Source organism: Apteryx rowi, unplaced genomic scaffold (assembly GCF_003343035.1).
Source record: "Apteryx rowi isolate R43461 unplaced genomic scaffold, aptRow1 scaffold_19, whole genome shotgun sequence".
NCBI lineage: Eukaryota > Metazoa > Chordata > Aves > Apterygiformes > Apterygidae > Apteryx > Apteryx rowi.
In genome coordinates, this window is record NW_020448196.1 from 1,388,552 (window position 1) to 1,409,570 (window position 21,019).

At 45.7% G+C, this 21,019-nt stretch overlaps 4 protein-coding genes across 7 annotated transcripts in view; 2 read left to right on the forward strand and 2 right to left on the reverse strand.

Annotated features, from left to right (window-relative positions):
- Window positions 1-8,774, reverse strand: part of PTGES (prostaglandin E synthase) — a 31,484-nt gene extending 22,710 nt beyond the window's left edge. For 2 of the 4 annotated variants that reach the window (XR_003252925.1, XM_026062284.1), the window contains exons 1-2: window positions 8,668-8,774; window positions 7,951-8,232 (exon numbers count right to left, since the gene is read on the reverse strand). Coding sequence is in view for 1 of the 4 variants with exons in the window: in XM_026062284.1 (XP_025918069.1) it covers window positions 7,951-8,091 (141 nt within the window). In the remaining 3 variants the exon portion in view is untranslated. Of the gene's footprint in view, window positions 1-5,646; window positions 5,721-5,741; window positions 6,350-7,950; window positions 8,233-8,667 lie in introns of those variants that run through there. The other 2 variants (XR_003252924.1, XR_003252923.1) reach the window with 2 other exon arrangements.
- LOC112964329 (torsin-1A-like) lies at window positions 1,277-7,567 on the forward strand. The gene is made up of 5 exons (XM_026062283.1): window positions 1,277-4,022; window positions 5,195-5,463; window positions 5,550-5,725; window positions 6,712-6,839; window positions 6,974-7,567. The coding sequence occupies exons 1-5, from the start codon at window positions 3,836-3,838 to the stop codon at window positions 7,216-7,218; spliced, it is 1,005 nt and encodes a 334-aa protein (XP_025918068.1). The 5' UTR covers window positions 1,277-3,835; the 3' UTR covers window positions 7,219-7,567.
- A 68-nt stretch (window positions 8,775-8,842) lies between the features above and the next one.
- On the forward strand, window positions 8,843-13,567 carry LOC112964284 (torsin-1B-like). The gene is made up of 5 exons (XM_026062160.1): window positions 8,843-9,033; window positions 9,156-9,421; window positions 10,209-10,384; window positions 10,853-10,980; window positions 11,424-13,567. Exons 1-5 carry the CDS (start codon window positions 8,853-8,855, stop codon window positions 11,699-11,701), a joined length of 1,029 nt encoding a protein of 342 aa, XP_025917945.1. The 5' UTR covers window positions 8,843-8,852; the 3' UTR covers window positions 11,702-13,567.
- A 2,066-nt stretch (window positions 13,568-15,633) lies between these two features.
- On the reverse strand, window positions 15,634-20,926 carry LOC112964285 (torsin-1A-like). The gene is made up of 4 exons (XM_026062161.1): window positions 20,514-20,926; window positions 18,573-18,748; window positions 18,354-18,481; window positions 15,634-17,064 (listed from the first exon to the last, which is right to left on the reverse strand). Exons 2-4 carry the CDS (start codon window positions 18,677-18,679, stop codon window positions 16,814-16,816), a joined length of 486 nt encoding a protein of 161 aa, XP_025917946.1. The 5' UTR covers window positions 18,680-18,748; window positions 20,514-20,926; the 3' UTR covers window positions 15,634-16,813.
- Between the last annotated feature and the right edge of the window lie 93 nt (window positions 20,927-21,019).

Sequence of the window (21,019 nt, forward strand, 5' to 3'; positions counted from 1 at the left end):
GGTGTTGCTAGAATTAGACAATGTTTGCTCAACATTAATGTAGATTTTGGTGTCCAGTGTTATTACTACCATCACATTATAGAAAGGTCAATGAACACATTCCAGTGAGTCAGAGCCTTCCCACAGCGCTTAGTGTCATCCTCAGAGTGCAGCCAGGCTCTGTATTTGGATAAAGCCCACCACAATTGCCCCCCTTAAAAGAGCCCAATGTACGTCAGTGACAGCCTTTTCCTGTATCTGCCTCATCTCTGTGTTTAGAGATGAGGAACATTTGGAAGATGATGCTGAAATTAAAGCAGGAGAGGAAAACAAACCCAAGCCACGTACACAGGAAAAAAAAAAAAAAGACTCTAAAAACTCAAAAATAAATCACACTCCTCTCAGAAAAACTCCAAACACTAGAGAGTGTCTAGACACAGCTGAAGACAGGGAGAGAAGCTGTGGTGGACAGAGGTGTGTTCGAGTAAAAACTAAACTGAACATAGGAAAGACAGAATTTGCCACTTTTTTTCCCCCCTCCAATTAGAAACCTTCAGTGAGAACCTCTTGCCAGTTCAGCATCTCATCCCTCTTACTCATGATACTCATGTTACCAAACCTCTTTCATAAAGCACTTAGAAATATAGAGGAGCTTATGCATTCTCCCACAAAAATGAAGACTTTTTCCGGGAAAAACATTGGTTCAGTGACCCTACAATTCCTACCTGTAAACCTTTTGCCCTCCATGGAGACAAGGCAGAGCTGAAACACAGATTCCTGGCATGCTGCCCCATGGCTGGAGACATTAGGTGTCTTGGATCTCCAACTCAAGGACAGAACTGCTAGGTATGCTGCCTCATGAGCAGGGAGCCACACTAACCAGCTGTACCCCAACTTCTCCAGGCTCTCTGCCATGGAGTTGTGAGCCCACAGTCCTGAGAGCACTGATTTTAAAGCAGCAATGAACAAATCAATTTGTGAGTGGGTGACAGAAAATTTCAACATACCAAAATCAGAGTAAAGCTCCCATCCAGGATCTTCTTCTCTCCACATCCCTGGCCTTAAGTGCTCTACCTCTGCATTCCTGATCTCTCCCTTTGCAATACACCCATCCCGTGTCCACCACCTCCCCTGTCACAATAGCCCTATCACTCCTACCTACTCACTGCAAACCTCCCACATCCTCCACCTCATGCCACCACACCCCCATCCCACATCCTCTGCCTTCCCTCCTCCTGTAATTCACCCGCACCCTCACCTCTCCCGCACCCTCACCTTCCCACCACAGCACTTCCACTTCTCATCAACAGTGCAGATCACCAATACGTCAAATCAACAGTGAATGCTTTTTGAAGTTTTTTAATGCTTTTTGAAGTGTTTTCCTCTCAGCTATGAATCTTCACTAACTTCAGCCTGTGGCAGCCGACTGAAGATGGCTCACTGCTGGCTGAGCTGCCACCACCTCCCATGCTGAATTGGGGGAGTGGGGGGTGGGAAGCAGTCGGAATACATGACACTATGCCATTTTTGTGCCCAGGGCACAAAAGGGCAGTGAGTCCAGGGCAGAGTTGATGCTCTTACCAGCACAACACAACAGGCAACAAGACATGCACTGAGGACTGTGTGTTGAGGGGTCTGTGCTCCACTTGGAGCTTCCAGACAGCTGTTCAAGGAAATTGCCATCAGTGTCAACCTCACTATTGCTATTAGACATCTCATCCATGTCTGGGCCCAGCTTGAACCCATTTAACTTGTAAGGGATAATGAGATAACAGCATGATACATTGCAGCTGAAGGTTATTTAAATACCCATCTGGTACCTGTTAGGCAGCATGCATCCTATTGTTGTATAGGAAATATATGCCACCTCCCTCCCATACGGAAAGGAGAAGATCTATAGATGAGTCCCATCCTATCCATTTTCTATGCATAGATGAGGTAATTCTCCTTCTCTGTGTTGTTTCTAACACGCTGCTGTGCATTTCATATCTGTGTTTTGGGAGATGCAGTCCCTTCCAGGCTGGTGGCATCTCATGGAAAGACACAGAACCACAGTGAAGAATTTACTACAGACATGCCATCACCCCCTTCATGTTATCAGTTAGAAGAGGATCCACACCAGCCTGTTTGAGGAGAAAGGGTGAATCATAAACTGTGAAGCAAATTCACCCTTTGCAAGAGAGAACAACACTTTACCCTAGAGATTCAGAGCTGACAATCCATTTCAGAGTTCACAGGTTCTAACTGCATTTCAACAGCTGGACGGTGAAACATCTGCTTAAGTCTGTGAGGTGAGCAATGCAACCTGCTTGCACCCTTAATTCAGATGCAGAGCCAAAAGAATCTACAGGTCGCAGCTAAATAGCCTCATTTCTTTATTCAAACTCTCCATCTTCATCTAAAAGATGACTCTGGTGGTCTCAGGTCCCCTGCTGAAATTGTCCACGAAGTTCTTGTCCCCCATGAAGCCTGAGCAGCCATAAGGGCTGGGTTGTCTGGTATCCCAAAAAATCACATTTCATAACACAAATGGTCAGCTCTGTTTTTTTTTTTTTTTTGCAGATCTGTGCTCCTCTTTCTTTTATTTTGCTCAGGCAGGACTTTCTGTTTTTTTGTGAAAGTTGCTCTACCCTGTAAGTTATAGTCTAAAACCTTTTGCTGACACCCCATCTAGTGTTCAGAAAAGACAAATGCAGTGTCTCAACAAAATAGAGTTGACTGAAAAAAAACCAGCATTTTTTCAGCAAAATTAACCACTTTTGTGAAAACATCGACATTTGAGTTGACTTCAACAGAGTTCTGAGAGAGCCCAGGCAAAATGGAAACCTGCACAACAAACCTATTGCCAATTCCTTCCTCTGGCCTCTGCAGCCTCCATGTATACTAAGGGAGAGAGTGCAGCCTGAAAGCCTGGCAAGCCCCACTTCTCAGGTGTGTAGCTCCTTGGCACCCCAAAGACTGGGGGCTTTGAGGACACCCCACTGCAGGTTAGTCATCTACGTAGACCACCTTGGAATAAGGGGCCAAGACCCTAAGCCATGCCCAACTCAAGACTCAAGGGCAGCTGACAGAGAGAACTGTCCAAAATGGGTAACAAGGGGGCTTTCCAGGCACTCAGCAGTAAGCACCACAGGGCACTTGGAAACCTGGATGTCCTTTCAGAGGCACTGATTGTTTCAAGGGAGACGTCAAACCTTGAACATGTCTTGAATACTAAACAGTGCAGTCAGCATTCTTTCTAATGAGATTTTAAGAATAAAATGAGAGATATTCAAAAGAGAAAAAAAATTCTTTGAGAAAACAAAGGCTATTTCAGTGTCTTTTCCCTTTTGCGAATGCATTTTTTGAGGCAGGAGGAACACCATAAAGTCAGCAGAACAAAATATCAGCTTGGAAAAATTGATTTTAAACAGTAGCTTTTTGAAACATTCAGTCCTGTGAGATGCAGAGCTCCAGCCACTTCTACAGAAATCTTTGGGCTCTGTGATGCTAGGTGTGCAGCCCACTGGGAACTAAGCCCAAAACAAATACTGCTCTGTTCTTGGTTAATCACCAGATCAATTAGCACCTTGCTCAAGATGCTATGAGGTTTCAGTCCTGTTCATCTCAAAGTAGGGAAGTGTTCTGATAAAACTCTCTACCAGTGCAGCAACACCATGCTCACGACAATTTCTGTTCTTAAGGAATAGTGTGATAACTCTGTTTTTGACATTAAAGCAGTAACATACACAGCTTACAGGAGAACTGGCTTCCGTCTGCTTGAATAGCCTAAAGCCACACACTCCAGGAAGTTATTCTGCCTCTTTCCGTTTTGCTTTCCTTTTCTGCCGAGCCAGGCCGGCATTCAGTTCCTACCATGAAGCTTCTGAATGCTGCTGGATTCCTTATTCTCGTGCCCACTTTCATGCTAGCTCTGGACCCCCTCAGCACCTCAATCTTCATGGGAGGGGCTGCTGTTGCTTGGCAGCTCCTCTCCCCTCACTCCTGGCTCAAGTGCAGTCTCCTGGAGTGCTGCAATATGAAGGACACGCTGAACTTGTCAGGTAAGGCAGTGGCAAGGGCATCATGAGCCAGGTCATCGGTGGGACTGGCTGGTGGTCCTTCCCTGGGGAGTGAGGGCTTCCTTCTTAATGCCAATCTTCTTTGGGGTGTTTGTGGGAAAGAGAAGAGTTACTGCCCACAGCACCTCAAGAAGGCAAAAGCTAAAATAGCTTATCTTACGTGTATTCATGTACCTTAGCTGTCACTGAAGCACTGGAGCATTTTCCTTGTTGATGTCTTGGTTTACCTTGGCAGAAGCAGGCAAAATTCTGGAGTGGAGTTTAAGGTTAAGAGCTAATGAAATAATCCCATGTCTTCATGAGATGGACACCCCAGTGGTATTCCACACCCCAATCAGTGGTTGCTTGTAATGTATGTCAGATGAGCAGCAATTAGTGGTAGCTCTAAGATTCAAAACATACTGCTGCTTTTCCCTGAGACGAACAGGCTGAATATCAAACAGTCCTCAGTGAAAGGGGAAGCTGGGCAGTTCCCTGCCTGAAGGGAACTAGTAAACGGTCCAGAAAAGGTTACACAATCTTTTAACCATAAATTCCTGATTTTGCCATCTGGAAATCCCCCTTCCCTTTGTCATGGGACTACAAATAATGTTTCATTTCAGGGCTGGGCTGCAGATTTCAAAACAAACCCTCAACTGCTGGAGACCTGTGTACCTCCAGCTACTTTATAGGCCACTTAGTATCAGCTCTGGATTTGGCTGCTTACAAACCAGCAGTTTTCTTGGGAGTATTTTAGCCACCGAGACACCATTTGCAGTACTTATTATAAGGGGACATGATGTGGCAACAGAAGCACACTTTTCTATAAATGTGAGGAATGTCAGATGCCACAAAAATAGTTAATGACAATTTACAACATGCAGTGAACATGTCTCTGCAAATACAATCAATCCTATCCCAAGTCTTTATAGGAGGCAGCAGCTATAATACTACCAGGATTTCTGCCTAACTCCTGCAAACTACTTGGTTCTCAAAAAGGCCCTCAAGAGTAATTCAAGAGTCTGTCTGTGAATTTGATTCTCTACTGATTCACAATCTCACCATGGACTAAAGGCAGTGAATATTTGTTCTCCCCACTGGTCATTCAGCAGTAACAAAAAAAGAAGAGGAATAATACGACATTTACTGACTCTTTTCTCCCCTCATTCTTTTAGTTTTGAAGATGGATTTGGAGCAGAAAGTCTTTGGCCAGCATCTTGCTGTCCAAATAGTTCTGAGAGCTCTGAGAGCAAATGTTTATTCCAAATGGCCCAAGAAGCCTTTGGTGATGTCTTTCCATGGCTGGACAGGAACAGGCAAATCATTTGTCAGCAGTATCATTGCAGAGAACCTCTATCAGCTTAATATACCAAGAAGGAGGTTTGTGCACCACTTCAGCACAGTACTGCATTTCCCACATGCTTCACATGTCCATCTGTATAAGGTATTTCCAACTTCATCTTACTTTCTTGAAACAATTTATCTGCAATTCTGAATGTAAATCCCAGATAATTTTGCCTCTTCTCACAGGAGCAGCTGCAGAATTGGATCCAGGGGAATGTCAGTGCTTGTCCAAGGTCCCTTTTTATCTTCTCTGAAATGGATCAGATGCCACATGGCCTGATAGACTCTATCATGCCATTCCTTGGCTACCGTGAAGAGATTGATGGTGTTTATTATGGCAAGGCAATCTTCCTCTTCCTGAAGTAAGGAAATCCAAAGGCCACAAAAGAATTAGTTCCACAGAATCAGCAGGGGCAAATGGAGAAGCAATTGCTAATAGGTTTGCAGCTGGCTGCAAGCATGGCTGAGCAGCTCAAGGTCCCTTGCTGTCTGTCTTTACAGCATGTTGTCAATGAACATGCCCAGCCATCGTGTCAGCCAGAACGTCTGAGTTATGCTACACCATAAGGAGAAACGAGTTGTCCTAGGGCTGAACAGGTTCCCACTCCTCAAGTGAATGGRATATGGACAGGTATCCATGTTGGCTTCCAAAAGTCCTGGACCCACCAACTTCTCCAGTGGTCAGTAAATATGTTTTATCCTGCTCTGTAACATCAGCACTAGGCAGACAGGTCTTTATAGGATGGGTGGGACTCACCTAAGGAGGCTTGGCAGCTCCGTACACACAGAGAGGGGAGGACTCACCTATTGAAGGCTCCTTGCATACAGAGATCAGGGAGGCATGATTCCTCCATGTATTATTCCTGGAAAATCCGTTTGCTGAAGGTCATCTCAGCTATGTCCATGTCACATGACCGATTAGAGTCCAAACCCTGAGCCTTGGGCTAGTGTAACTCTTGGCTTGCTGTTATGTTCAAACACATGGCCTACAAACAAAACGCAACCTATTTCGGTGCAAGGCAGTTATTAACGAGATGAGTAACAGCTTGTTAGAGAGCCTTTCAGTGACACCTGATAGTGTGACCAATCCCCCGCTCTGCTGAAAAGTCAAACTCAGTAGTTTAAACCACTGTCCCGGAGGAGTGCTCACCCATCTGACACTGCTTTCATCTGGAAGACAGTGTGGTCTTTGTCACTTCCCACCTCTGAGCAACACTCATCTGTATAAGTGTGCCACCTCCATTCTAGTGCAGAACAACACACAGAACAACTTAAACCATTGCTCAGACAAGTAATAAAGATGGCAAAGATACAATTCTAATGATCCAGTGAATCTCTTTCCTCACAGCAATGCCGGAGGAGATAAGATAACAGAGATTGCTCTTGATCACTGGAGGAGGCAGAAGAGAAGAGAAGAAATTCCTCTAAAGGAGCTGCAGTCTCTGATGTCTGAGGAAATTTTCAGCAACGTGAACAGTGAGTATCTCTGGGCTCCCAGGTCCCAAGACTGCTGATGTGCATGGTCTCCTGTAGAGTGACCATGGAAGTGCACAGAGACACACTGGCCTCCACAGCACTCAACAGTAAAGCCCCCCAATTCTCTCTTGTAGGTGGTTTCTTCCACAGTCAACTGATACAGAAGAACCTGATTGACTATTTCATTCCTTTCCTTCCTCTTGAATATAAACACGTGAGAGAGTGTGTCCGGGAGGAGCTGCGCTTGCAAGGCCACCTCGAGGACGAAGACCTCATGACAGAAATCGCCTTGGCAATGACTGACTACCCCAGCAAAGAAAGACTCTACTCTAGCAAAGGCTGCAAGTCTGTGGCCTCCAGAGTGACTCTGAGCATCTAGACATTACAAAGCCAAATGCCTTGTGTTCTTGCTACAAGAATACAGCAGATGGAAGAAACAATAACTCCCTTTCCCCTCCCTGCAGCCCAATCTACACATTCTTCCTTGAAGATATTTGGGCTCTTGCATACCAGAGGCAGTCTTATTCAAGAGCCCTTAAATAAGTACATGGGACAATGTGACAATCGTGGTAYAGAGTAAGCAGAAGAGGGACATACGTGGGTGATGAGATTTGCTCTTCTTGACCCAGAAATACTCCCCAAAAAAGTATTTTCAAGGGGACAACCTCCCACTTCTGTTGCAAGACTGTTTGCACCTTAAGTCCTAGCACTGCCCTAATTAATAAGAGCTATTCATAAATAATCATTCTCAGTAATCGTATTTGCTTTGTTTTATACTGATTTTCACCCACCTATCTCAAAGAAATCACAAGGAGATCAGGAACACTGTTCCTGCTTTACAGGTATGGAAACTGAAGCACAAAGGAGGAGAGTGAGTTTCCCAAATCATCCAACAGGCCTGGGTCAGAGGCAGTAGTCCTAGTTCGGTGTTCTCTCTACTAGGCACTGCTGCTTCACCTTGATGTATCTAGTTATCCCATACCACCTGAGCTGTTTGCATCGGAGAACACTGTGCGCCATTGCCTCTGATCAGCAAATCAGAAGGATGCAGAGAAACCCTTCATATCTCAACACCACTTCTCCGGATATCTAGACATCAGTGTTGGCTCACCTTGACTGTTATACAGTCTTCTTCTGTTACAACCACCTGCTGTGACACAGACACAGGGAAATGCCTCTCCTTGAATAGCCACACTTCCGAGGGACAGTATTTTAAATTAAAGCATCCAGCAGGTTCTTTCTGGGGTAGCATTTCTTCTGGAGGTTGCAGAGTTCAGCACTAACCGCAGCCCCTCTGTGGTTTGCTCACTGTCTGATGCAATCACCAGCAACGGTCCCCTGTGCCTGACGGCACACTGCAGATCACGATGCTGACACGTCACTCCCAGGTGCGCTGGTCAAAAAAAGAGAGAAGGTTCACAGTCTTGTGACATGGGATGAGGAAAGGTGTTAGCATCGTTGTCCTCTAGGAGCGACCTGCTGGGGTGGAGGGGAGGGATGGACGCTGAGTGCCTACATGAAGGCACCAAGGACAGGGCCTGGCTTGCTCTGAGGGGAATGGGACGAGGAAGACGAGGCCTGGCTTGCTCCGAGAGGGATGGCGGCACAGAGGATGGGGCCTGGCTCACTCTGACAGGGAGCAGGGCACAGAGGATGGGGCCTGGCTTGCTCCGAGGGGGCCAGAGCTGTGGAGGACAGGGCCTGGCTTGCTCTGAGAGGGAGCAGGGCCCTGAGGAGGGGACCTGGCTCCCTCCGAGGGAGACGGGGCACTGTGGCACGGCAGCCTCTTCTCCCCTGCCCACGGAAGGCCTCCCCAGCGCCTCATCACCTTGCTCCCCCTGACGTCATTCCCCCCACCCTCGCGTCACGGCCCGCCGACGTCATCAGCGCAGGGCGAGACCGGCGCCCCCCGCCCCGCTCAAAGATGGCGGCAGCGGCGCGCGGGGCGGGGGCGGGGCCCGCGCGGGGGCGCCCGCCCCAAGATGGCGGCGGGGCGGGGCCGCCGGAGCCGCCATGCCGCGGGCGCCGGCGCTGCTGTGGCTGCTGCTGCCGGGGCTGGCGGCGCTGGAGCCCCTCAGCGTGGGCATCGCCATCGGCGCCGCCTCGGCGCTCACCGGCTACCTCTCCTACCCCAGCTTCTACTGCAGCTACGTGGAGTGCTGCCCCGGCGACGGGCACCGCCTCAACGCCACCGGTACCGCGCGGGGGGGGCGGCGGGCGGGGGGGGGAGGGGCCGCGYCGAGCGCGGTAGCCGTTGACCGTTAACGGTTGCCCGCCGGCGGCGGGGCCGCGCTGAGCTCGCGCCTCTGCCCGCAGCGCTGAGGGCGCAGCTGGACGCGCGGCTCTTCGGGCAGCACCTGGCCAAGGAGGTGGTGCTGAAGGCGGTGGCCGGCTTCAGCCGCAACCGCAGCCCCAAGAAGCCGCTGGCGCTGTCGCTGCACGGCTGGGGCGGCACCGGCAAGAACCTCCTCAGCCAGATCATCGCCGAGCACCTGCACCCCGCCGGGCTGCGCAGCAAGTTCGTCCACCTCTTCCTGGCCACGCTGCACTTCCCCCACGAGCACCAGGTCAAGCTCTACCAGGTAACCCGGGACCCCCCAAACCCTCCTGGGGGGTGTGTGCGTAGGAGCCACTGCTTTGGGGGGAACCATTGACCATGTTGCGGAAGGTCCCCGGGTACCTCCGGCCTAGCAGCGCCACAGCTTTACGCGCAACCGCCTGTTTCTAAAGTTGGCGCCAAGCTCCCGCGATGGAGGTTGAACCAGTTCTTCGTGTGTTCAGAAAGTGAAACAGCAATGCCCTGAAACGCCAGGAAATCAAAAGTGAGAGCGGGTTTTCCCAGCGCTTTCCTCTCACTGATGCCATCTGCCGATTTCTGTGACACTCAGTGTTAGGAAAGAAACCCTGCTTTACAACTAAGTAACGGGGAAGTGTAACTGATGCAAGCAATTTTTGAGTGACTTTATTCCTAGAAATCAGATTTCTGATCTCTGTGCTTTAATGTCTGCTGTGTTGGAAGACTGGGGTTTGTATGAAGGAAGAAACATTGATTTAAAAAAAAAAAAAAGTCTTTCATTTCTAAGATTTCCCATCTCCATCTGGTTTTCATGCCTTATCCATTCACTGAGGAGAAAGACTGAGAAAGTCTCATCTGTGAGCAGGAAGAGAATTCACGGGTAAATTCAGTGCCACATGTTAAAGGGATCATGGTGTTTATGGCCCTCTCTTCAGGGGTAAAATAATATAATCAGTGAGTGTGTGACACCAGCCTCTTAAAGGGAGTCCTTAGGGGCTGTTACATACAAACCTCCTGCAGTAAATCCACACGAGACAGGGGTTTTCAGTGTTTCTTGACCTCTTTTTTTCCAGGAGCAACTGCAGAAATGGATCCAGGGCAATGTCAGTGCCTGTCCCCACTCTGTCTTCATTTTTGATGAGATGGACAAATTGCACCCGGGCCTCATTGATGCCATCAAGCCATTCTTAGATTATTACGAGCAGGTTAATGGGGTGTCTTACAGGAAAGCTATCTTCATTTTCCTCAGGTCTGTAGCACCTTTTCTAGTTGTTGCAAGGTACTGAAAGAAATCTGTGTGTATCTGATGACAATGATGCTCCTATGTGACCTGATTCAAAGTACAGCAGAAGAACTGCTCCAGAGCAAAGACCCTGACTATAAACATAGAGGGGAGCACTATGAACCCTTGAACGGGAGGGCCTGGGGCTACAGTGGAGCAAGTCTGATGCAGCGTGGCAGACAGCTGCAGTGTGCTGAGCTCGGGAGACTGGCCCAGAGTGCAGATCACATGARAGTTCAGATTTTGGGGAAGTTCTTTGGGATGGTTGCAGTGATGGCAATTCATAAGATTTGAGACTTGCCATAAGCTTTGGGTTAAGGGTTTCTGTTTTGGTGATTTGTCTTCAAGAAGATGAGCAATACATGTAACCAATTAAAAAGAAACTCTTGCTCAGTCTGTCTCTATTAATGGTTGTAACTTTTTCTTTCATGATAGCAATGCAGGTGCAAATCTAATTAATAAAGTGGCTCTTGACTTCTGGAGGAGTGGAAAGCAGAGGGAAGAGATTCAGCTGAAAGACCTGGAGCCAGTGCTTTCTGTAGGAGTCTTCAATAACAAGAATAGTAAGTCAGGTTCCCCAGACTTACTTCACTCTCTAACTTCCTAAATGCAGGGTTCATCTCTGCAATCTGTACCTCAACCTGCCTTGAGATTGCTCTGCTTCCTGTGTCCCCCACCTCTGTACAACAGTGCCCTGGCCCATTCCCCTCAGTCCCTTTGCTCCAGGGCCATGTCCTCACAAGAAAGTTGTCGGTGCAGAAGTTGCTCTGCAGGCACGCTAAGGGGTGCAGTGACAACTAATCCATCCAGCTAACAAGTGATCCCTGATCCTTCCAGCTGACTGGCACTCCTTGCTTCCTTGGGCAGCGGTTGAGATGACCTGCTTTATGAATTTGGCATCCTGCAGATCCTACCTTATGTGGGCCTGATTCTAGAGAAACTCCTTCCCATAGATCTTTTTTTTTTTTTTTTTTTTTTTCCCCCTCCTTTCTCCCAATTCCTCCAGGTGGTCTGTGGCACAGCAGCCTCATTGACAGAAACCTCATTGACTACTTTGTTCCCTTCCTGCCCCTGGAGCACAAGCACGTGAAGATGTGCATCAGGGCTGAAATGATATCCCGTGGCCATGCTGTCAATGAGAAGGTGGTTGAAGTGGTGATGGACGAGATGACGTTCTTCCCAAAAGAGGAGAAAATCTACTCTGATAAAGGCTGCAAGACTGTACAGGCCAAGCTGAATTTTCACTGGGACACTGTGATGAGAGATACAAAGGCTGAGGGTTGATTAGCCTTCACCTCTCCAAAGCACTTTCGGAGCTTTCTGCAATTTGTATATCTGCATTTAGGCTTTTTACTATTGTAAGGAGTGTGGTGAAAATCCCGGAGTGAGCTGTGTGGGCTTTTTATTTTTTTTGAAACTTGAAATCCCATTGCTCATCTCTGAACTGGCAGGTATCCAAATGTTGCCTTCTCCCCCTCCCTCATAGAAAATTTCTGAGCAGAGTATATATAACGCTGGATACAGCCTCTCCTGCTTTGTTCTCCTAAGTGCTGGGATTATTAAATATTTCATTTCCCTTCCACAAAAAGTCTAGACTAGAGCAAAGGAGTAAAACAAAGGAATTCTTCCAGGCAGCTATACTCCCTTCCTTGTATGTGGAGGGTCTAGTTCATGGGCCAGTGAAATCAACGGTGGTGTGGCGTATTTAGGCCTACAGTAGTGCCTGCAAGGGTAAATTCCTTGATGCGTTGCCAGTAAGAAGCTGGCGTGCTAGAAGACTCCTTGCTCTTTAGAGCGGATGGATGCTACTGTGGCTCCTACAGGTGGAGTCAGCTATTCAGGGACAGAGGGGCAGAATTACAGCACATGTCTGACTGGCATCACATCATGTCTCCTCCTCCAGTGATGTGGAAAGTCATGATGAGCTCAGGGATGTCTGTTACTAAACAGCAGAAAAAGGGAGAAAGTAATTGTTTGCCCCTCTCCTCCTTTTGAAGGAAAAGAAATTGTGATCTTTTCTCTCTTTATATTTTTCTAACTAAGGGGGCTAAGTGCATTTGTGTGGAAACTCTAGGGTGTTATTCTGCCTGAGCACAGGGAATCATTTGAGGGATTTGACTGTTAAAACCTACTAGGCCAGGCTGTTCTTCAGCAGGAAATCTCTCATGAGGATTTGACTGTTACAGCTTGTCAGGTTAGTCTGCCTGCAGGCTCCTGGGCCTGAAGTCTACCAGATCTTTAACAGTCCCTTCCAGTTGCACCCAATAGACCAGGGATGGGTAATCCTCCTCTCCCCTTGCTGGAAGACACTTTCATGGCAGAGGTCATTTTTTTTAATAGTGTATTTTTTTTTTTACTGAAGTGTAAGCAATAGAAATACAAAGCCCTTCTTAGAGCATCATAGAGAAGGGAGTATGGGAAACTGGATCACAGAAYAACGTTCCCATACCTCACGAGAGAGGTATTTTTAAAGTAGCTTTTAAAGTTAAAGGAGGTCTGTGTGGCAAGGTGAGTGGCACTGCTTGCCCAAGGGGTAAGACGAAATTGGAATTTGAAAGTTTAGGAAGCTAGGAAAAAAATAACCTCCACCCACTTGGTAAGGTACCCACTTAGGATGTGGCAAGCTTTAACTCTTATCATCCATCATTTGTGGATCAAATAGCTTAGTGCAAGATAGAAGTGCCTCTCACTTAGGCAGGTGGATGGTAATGTGTCTTAAACTGACTTGAGGCAGTGGGCTATTTTTGTGCTGCAGAATCAACTCACTCATACTCCAACTTGCTTTAAGAAGYGATGCAGAACTTGTAGGTCTCAACACTTATGTTAATGCAAACTACAACTGAGAGCTTAATGCTTATGTTAACCTCTAAGTTAAGTGTCAGTTTTCTTTTACAATCTCATGTGGAGTTTGTCAGATGTTAGCAAACTGTTTGCACTGATGCAACCTTCAAAGCCAAATGCTAACTAGCTATTAACCTTGGGATATTGGACTGTTGCTTTTGATATATAATGTTTTGCCTATTAATGACTTATTCATGGGCGTAAATGCTGCAACTAGTTTCAGTTACTCTGAATGCAAAATACTTGTGCAATCTAAAAACACTAAATATTACTACTATATTGCAGTTGGAATAAATCTTGTCACTCTTCCCTCTTGTTTGAGTCATTATCAGCTACAGAAAAGTACTACTTTATGCCATTTCCAGCCAGCTACCTTGCAGCTTTCTGTTAAGCTTCCTTTATTCTTAAAAATTTGTTCATAAGAATAGTTAGATAAGCAGATTAAAACCTACCAGGTCATCCAAGAACACGATAATAATTTCAGTAGTTAAATACAGTTCAGGAGATGTGCATGTAGGAAATGAGCACCTATGAAAAAGCCTTCATCTCTGTTCTGCTTTATCATTACTAGCCCTACTGCCAGGCCAATAAGCCTCAGGTAGCTTGTTTAACTATTTCTCTTCTGTGCTCTGTCAGGAAAGCTGGTATTCAGGACAGTTGTCTGCCTTGCATCTAGCTGGGAAAGGCAGGATAGGACTACAGGCTTTCATCCTAGCTCCACTGGCTGGAGCATCTACAGCCTCCCTAGCACTGAAAAAGACCCAGTGTGCAAATCACAGCTTAATTCAAGTAAGGTTACAGCTATTGGCATCAGCTTACACCTCCCTGAGCAGTTAGTTGTTTATGTTGTTGCAGACCACGTGTTGTGCTGTTTCTAACRCTGCACAAAAACTCATTAAGGGGTACGTATCAGAACCACAGTGGTTTTATTCATCAGGACTTTGCCACAGAAGCTGAGCCCTGGGCCTGCACCACTCTGCACGCACAACAACTTGGGTGTTTGGCCCCTACTGTCAAACAGATGAGTCTTTAGGGGCAGATGGCCTCTTTCTATCAAGAAAGCAGCACTTACTACAACAGGTTCAGGTCAGCCTGCATTTTATCTATAGTTTATCAGCAAGAGAGCTGAGAACCTACCCTATAGAAAAACTTGAATTAAAGCAGCAGTTGCTTGTAGTGGACTTTGGCAAAAACAAACAAAATTCAGTCTCAGTAACAGCTCAGCTGCTCTCACCCAGCCAATGAACTGTTTCTCTAAGGCTCAGACCTTTTCCCCCGTTCAACGTTTTCCCTGAAGTAGTCTGCTCCCATTTCAAACGAAATGTTAAAGAGTAACGGCCAAAGTTATCCAGTCACAGCAAGAAACAGTCCGGATCTGTTTTGAAACCATACAATCTAAAGAGGAGAGAGAACTGCAGGATCAAATGTTGGAGTGATTTCAGGCACACCTATTCCTTTTACCCAGATGCTGGGAATGCTCCTAGCCAGGTCTGCTGTTTTCAGGAACAGAAGAGATTCAGCAGAGAGGCAGCCCTCAGTCTGACCACCATTCCTACATCCCCTGGATAATACTTGCTAGTGTAGATACTGCAGTGGCACATAAAGCAGAACTAACAGTGTATTAATGCTGGAAGAGCCACAGTACTGTTTCATTGAACTGTGTCTTTTGATGATAAGTTACCAGACAGTAGTAAAAGTTTATTGTTTTCACGTCTGCATTTTTCCATTACCCGGTTATAGCAAGTCATTCGCTATAATCAGTATGTCAAAGAAACCACTACATAACCAAGTTCAAAGCACCCCTTTGCTGACAAATAGGACTGATAAGTTAATYAGCATATTATACAGCTTCAGAGCAGAACTGGACAGTTGCCCATCTTACTGGCCCACTTTTCTCCTGCAGAGCATAGTTCAAGATGCTGCTACTACAAACATGCGCAGCTTAAATCACAGACTACAGCATTTTCAGAGTTACTATTTAGACAGCAGTATCACGGTGGGAGGAAGAGACAACAAGCAGGGCGTTATCTGCTCTCTAGAAGGCAAATTCATTTTTATGATACTGTTCAGACGAGCGCATCTAAAACTAGATTCTGCTGAAGTCCTCCTCTGCAAAAAGCGCGCGAATGCAATTAGTACCAATGCTTGAGAAGTGCAGTTTCCACTACAAACTCCGTCTGTCTCCCTTTCACCCAGTAACAAAGAATCACATCTCCTTCCCATATTATTCCCTTTGCATCCAAAAAGGGAGAGATCTGTGCTCAAGCACAGCTGAGCACTCCAGCCAAAAAGGTAGTATGCTCTTCCTCAACAGGTGGTAAGTTTGTGCAAAATTAACATCAAATCACTCAATGCAAATAAACACAAGAAGGTAGTTAAGAAACACACTTCTAGTGAGAAACGTTTATTTTGAATAGAAACTGGAATGAAAAAAGCCTCAGCAGTGCTCACATTTAGAAACAAGTTTGACAGTCTGTTTGCGGTAACTTCAGTTGACACATTCCACTTTTTTTTGTTTTTTCAAATGCCTCTGGATCTGTCTTCATGCCTGCCTGCCTCACAGGCACCTAGCACTGCAAAAATGGGATAAAGGGAAAACCCTGCAAGCTAACCTTTTAGTTTTATATTTAGATGAAGAGGAGAACCTCTTTTCTGTTTTCTTGGTGTAAGATTTACCACACATGCATGTCTCCCATTAAGTTACACCCATCCCATGAAACCAGCTCGGCAGTCGGCGCACTTTTTTCCTTCCTACCAGAGAAAATCGTTCCTAGGGGAGCACACTGCGGGCAATTTCACCCACAAGAAAATAACCAAATAGAAACCAACTCAAAGTGGTAGTTAAGGACTTGGACTTGCTTCCTCTTTCTACTTAATGTTATTAAAGTCCTCCCTTTTGAATGCTTTTCACACCAAAGAGAAGTTCACATTCTTAACGTGGTTTACACAAAGGAGGCCAATATATACCGCAGTTTTGAGAAAGACAATGGTACTTCATAATGCTAGACAGAAGACCGTGGACTTTTTAATGACACAATTCCCCCTCATCTTTACCAGAGCGAAGCTGTTCGAGGAGAAAATACACACATCCTACTTAATGTGGTTATACGAAGATTCCCACACGAGCCCAGTGAAGCCCTTCATAGACACAGTGRCTCTGATTAAGATTATCAATATTGTCTAAAAATCACTCGCATCAAACCAAAAACCAATTAAAATTAGGTCATAATCTCAGTCCTACTATACGTGCCAACGGTCTGCTAAGCAGTTCTGACAATCAACACACAATCTGAGGTAAGTCTGGGGCACTGATAGACAAAGAGCTCTCACCTTCATGAAACAGTTTCTCTTACCTTGACAGCACAAGATCAAAGTACTTGGGAGCCGTGACTACTGACAGAATAAAAACGCAAGACGCACTGCCACTTATTTACACACCAGTTAAAAATAACGTTCCTTTTTTTTAAAAAAAAAGTGCTTAAAAATGAAATGTCCCGGTTTCTCCACTTTGTGATTAAGTTAATTTGCTTCTTTGCAGATTGCAGCAATAAAGTATTAGAAGTCATAGTAATAATCCAGTTTGGCATACACAGTTTTACATCCTTTATCCGAATAAATTCTCTCTTCTCTGGGGAAGTAGGTCATCTCATYGGCTATTCTGGTTAAAATGTCTTCATCCACAGCATAGCCACGTGATTCGATCTCAACCCTGACACACATTTTCACATGTTTGTATTCCAGAGGCAGGAAGGGAACAAAGTAGTCAATGAGATTTCTATCAATCAAGGTGCTGTGCCAAAAACCACCTACGAAGGGAAGGAGAAGGGAGAGTTGTTAGTATTCCTCTAGTTAAACAGTTCCATGAGTTAAAAGGGAGCACTATCACATCCCTCCGTTACAAACCACAGTAAGAGTTCACTTGTGAATTAGAGCCCTGTGACAGGCAAGAAAACCCAAATACAAGTCCATTCTCATAGTACTTTGTGCATAAAGTCTGGGACAGACTCACGGATGCCATCTTCCGGAGCTCTACTGCACGAGTACATTGCTCCCCAGCTGCTGGTCTCGTACCTTCACATCTCTCACCTACGGGAGCCCAGATTTTCAGTCTCTTTTATCAGCTCCCCAGACTAGCTTGCTTTGCTCCTTTTTTGGAGCTTGCATGCAGCAAGCATGCAATTAAAAAAAAAAAATACAGTAGGTTTGCTTCTCCTGCTAATACTAAAGCATAATTATCTTAAAAACCTTTTTCACTGGAAATCCCATGCAGGAAAACCCAGGAAGCATTGGACTCCCCATAGCAGGGTCAGCATGTTCCCCACAAACAGCTCCTAAAAGCTGCCTGAAGGCTTTTCCAGCCTCAGCAAGACAGGTGATCTAACTGGGCTGGAGTCAAGCAACCGTCTTCTCCATAATAAAATGCTCTGTGGTTATCAGCTAACACCATACCTAGTCTTACTGTCCAGACTTCTTTTCTGCTTGTTTTCCCTGCAACCCATTAAAACGTCAATAAATGCACACAGTAGACATCCCCCAACATATGTAAACCCAACAGTCACCCAGCAAACATGCCGGTAGCCAAGTCACACACACAGYTCCTAACCTCCGCTTCATCTCAATAGCAGTCTGTAGGCCTCAAAACTGCACCATGGCTCCTCACTAGCTGAAAACTGGAGCCCATGTCAAGCGGAAGCCACAGCTGTACAAATGCAGGTCGTGCACTAAACATAGCATCATTTTTGTTTATATTCCTGTTCCCCAGCAAATAAATCTCTCTACTGTTCTAGAACAAAGATATGATTTACATTTTTTACACTACAGCTGCTCACAGGGGCACCGTCAACAGCTGATAAATCCACCACTATACATTAATGTTAGCAGGATGATCTGGCAGACATCTCTAGACTTCATCCAGCATCTTGCAGAAGCCCCAACTCCTCTGAGAATCTTTGTACTAGATGTGGTGGCTCCCAAAAGCACGGAAGAAGCATGCAATAAGCAGCATACATATCTTTGTGCAACACTGGAAATAGCCAAGGAGCTGTCAATCCAGACAGGGATTTACAACCTCAAAAGTAATCAAAGTTCTACTCACTATTCTTGTTATTGAAGACAGACACAGAGAGCGCGTTTTGCATATCTGTGAGCTGTATATCTTCCCTTGTCCTTCCTTTTCTCCAGAAATCTAGTGCCACCTCTGTTATTTTTTCAGCTCCTGCATTGCTAAGTAAAGGAAAAACAAAGATTGTGGCTGGAGGCAGTTTTACAGTGCACTGAGTGTACAGAACCGCAAACCTGAGAGGCCACTTCTTACCTGAGGAATATGAAGATGGCTTTCCGGTAAGACACTCCATTAAGAAGCTCGTAGTAGTCCAAAAACGGTTTGATGGAGTCGATGAGTCCTGCATGCATTTTATCCATTTCATCAAATATGAAGAGTGATCTGGGACAGACACTCACGTTTCCCCGAATCCACGATTGCAGCTGGTCCTGGGAGGCATAAAAATAAAAGTCATTGAAAAAGTTCATTTGAAAAGACAGAAAACAAGCCTTGTGCTTATTGACTTTTGTACTGAAAGTGTCATTTCAATTATGTCATCTTAACCATGTTTTAGTTAAGAAGCCAAAGGTGTTAAAAGCTGTAAATAACACTGTAACAAAATGCCATACTGGTTCTGAAAAGTTAAGATTCAAAACACAAGATACCAAGAAACAGGATGGGGCAAGCGTGAAATCTCCTCAGGGAAAAGATATTCCTGTAAACATAGCAAAAAGGAAAGACTGCACACCAGAACAAAGGATGGGCACCACCAAGGAAGACAACGCAAAGCTAAGCCCTGTCAGGCAGGTTGATTGCATTTAGCAGCACTTCGGTCTAAATGTCTTTAGGTGTCAAAACAACAAATAATATCAATTTGCTACCTGAAGAGCACCAGTGTGAAATTACATTTATAGAGCAAGCCACTAGCATAAGTACAAACGGAATTAAACTCTCAGTCCTGAGTCTTAATCATCCAGAAGTTAAGTGAAGGTGATTGCAAACCCTTCTTAAAACACAGCATTGTTCAGAAAGGCGAATGCTTTGTTATGATTTAAAGATTCTCTCACTTAAGCGTTACATTTAAGATTAATAATGAAATAGTAAGCAAAAAAAAAAAAAAAAGGTGGGGGTTGATCTGTTTGGCAGATGACTGAGTAGTAACTGTTCTGACCGTTTTCAATGACTCATTGCTTTCTGAGATTCCCTGTTTAATCAGTCCCTGAACCACACTAAGGCCACACAGGAAGATGACTTTGGCTGTACCGCAGATAAGAAGTGACAGTTCCTCCTACTGCCTCGGACAGCAAGTTTCCCAAGCAATGAATTCACTTCATAACAAAGGCAGAAAAGGATCCATTTTATTTTAAAACAGCTCAGTTGCAAAAAGGGCGACAGTAGGCTGTAAAAGAGGAAACAGATTTCCTCCATAGAGGAAGCGGGTTTGTAGACTATTCTATTCCCGTTTTCAACATATACACACTGAAGATAAACATGGAATACAGCACTACTCAAACTCTGCTACCAACAACATTAGAAGAAGTCAAGAACACAGAAAACACTTATCTGAACTGTACTGCCCCACGCGATATCCACCTGCCTACAGTACTGCACTGACACTTTTACCAGACTGGCAGAACAGTTCCAAATATTTCTATCTGTACCTTTCTGAAGACAGTCTTTTGTAATTTTATTTCACAGCTGGGAAATGGATACACAGAAAAATTAAATAATCTGCTCAGTGTGTGATGAAGGAGAAAAGTGCACCCACTTCTCAGATGCCCTTGGTACCTGACATACTTGAAAGCTGTCAGCTGGTTCTCCAGAGTCACAAATTATTATTTGTTTTTGCAGTGCCCACCAGCACATCACCCATCCACTGCAGCCTGCCGAACACCCTTTATCATTAAGTAGCTCTAGATCTACATCTCTAGACAAAGTATGCAGCAATGAAAATGAACCGTATCATTCTCCTCTAAAGAGAGGCTCAAAACATATGCAGAAAACAGCTTTACAATCATGGGAAATCAGTCCTGGTGTATGTTAGGATTTATCCAATTCCATGCAGGGGATTCCAAAACTGGCACAGGCTACATTTTGCAGTGCAAAATAGCATCTAGGCTTCTAGTGCYGACTGTGCCATAACTCTTATAAATCACTGTAACAGCTGCTGCAGAACTGTGCTCTACTGCCATGACTTCCACAGCGTATTCTTACCTTGTACAGATTGATRCTGTCAGCATGCGGAAAATGTAACGTAGCCACAAACTGATGGACGTATTTACTCTTCAGGCCTCTTTTATAAATGCTTTCAGCAATTATCTTACTGACAAAGTTTTTGCCTGTTCCAGTCCATCCGTGCAAGGACAGGGCAAGAGGCTTTTTGGGATTTGTGTTATTCAAGAAGCCCTTCACGGCCTTTACCACCACCTTGTTCACTAGGTGCTGTCCAAACAGCTTTCTGTCTAGGCTCTCCTCAAGGCCTGGGCAGGGGAGGCAACGCCATGAAAAACAAGAAAAGAGACAACAAGTTTTAAGTCCCGCCTGTTTCTAAGCTCCTTTAGGGAGGGCCCCGCAGCAGCGCCAGCCCCAGCGCGAACTCTGCCACCCTGAAGCAAGGGAGCAAAGGGCTGGCCAGGCTGGAGCACAAGGCGCCCCGCGGCGCGGCGCATCCCGGCGGGGAACCCGCGGGACCGGCTGGTCCTCCGGCCTCCCCCCGCCCC

What these genes read in the sequence shown, in the direction of transcription:
- LOC112964284 (XM_026062160.1), top strand. Translation starts at nt 8,853, where the DNA reads ATGCCGCGGGCGCCGGCGCTGCTGTGGCTGCTGCTGCCGGGGCTGGCG. An exon ending in GCTATCTTCATTTTCCTCAG is followed by an intron (nt 10,385 to 10,852) that starts GTCTGTAGCACC and finishes CTTTCATGATAG; the next exon opens with CAATGCAGGTGCAAATCTAA. An exon ending in AGTCTTCAATAACAAGAATA is followed by an intron (nt 10,981 to 11,423) that starts GTAAGTCAGGTT and finishes CAATTCCTCCAG; the next exon opens with GTGGTCTGTGGCACAGCAGC.
- LOC112964329 (XM_026062283.1), top strand. Translation starts at nt 3,836, where the DNA reads ATGAAGCTTCTGAATGCTGCTGGATTCCTTATTCTCGTGCCCACTTTC. An exon ending in GCAATCTTCCTCTTCCTGAA is followed by an intron (nt 5,726 to 6,711) that starts GTAAGGAAATCC and finishes CTTTCCTCACAG; the next exon opens with CAATGCCGGAGGAGATAAGA. An exon ending in AATTTTCAGCAACGTGAACA is followed by an intron (nt 6,840 to 6,973) that starts GTGAGTATCTCT and finishes TCTCTCTTGTAG; the next exon opens with GTGGTTTCTTCCACAGTCAA.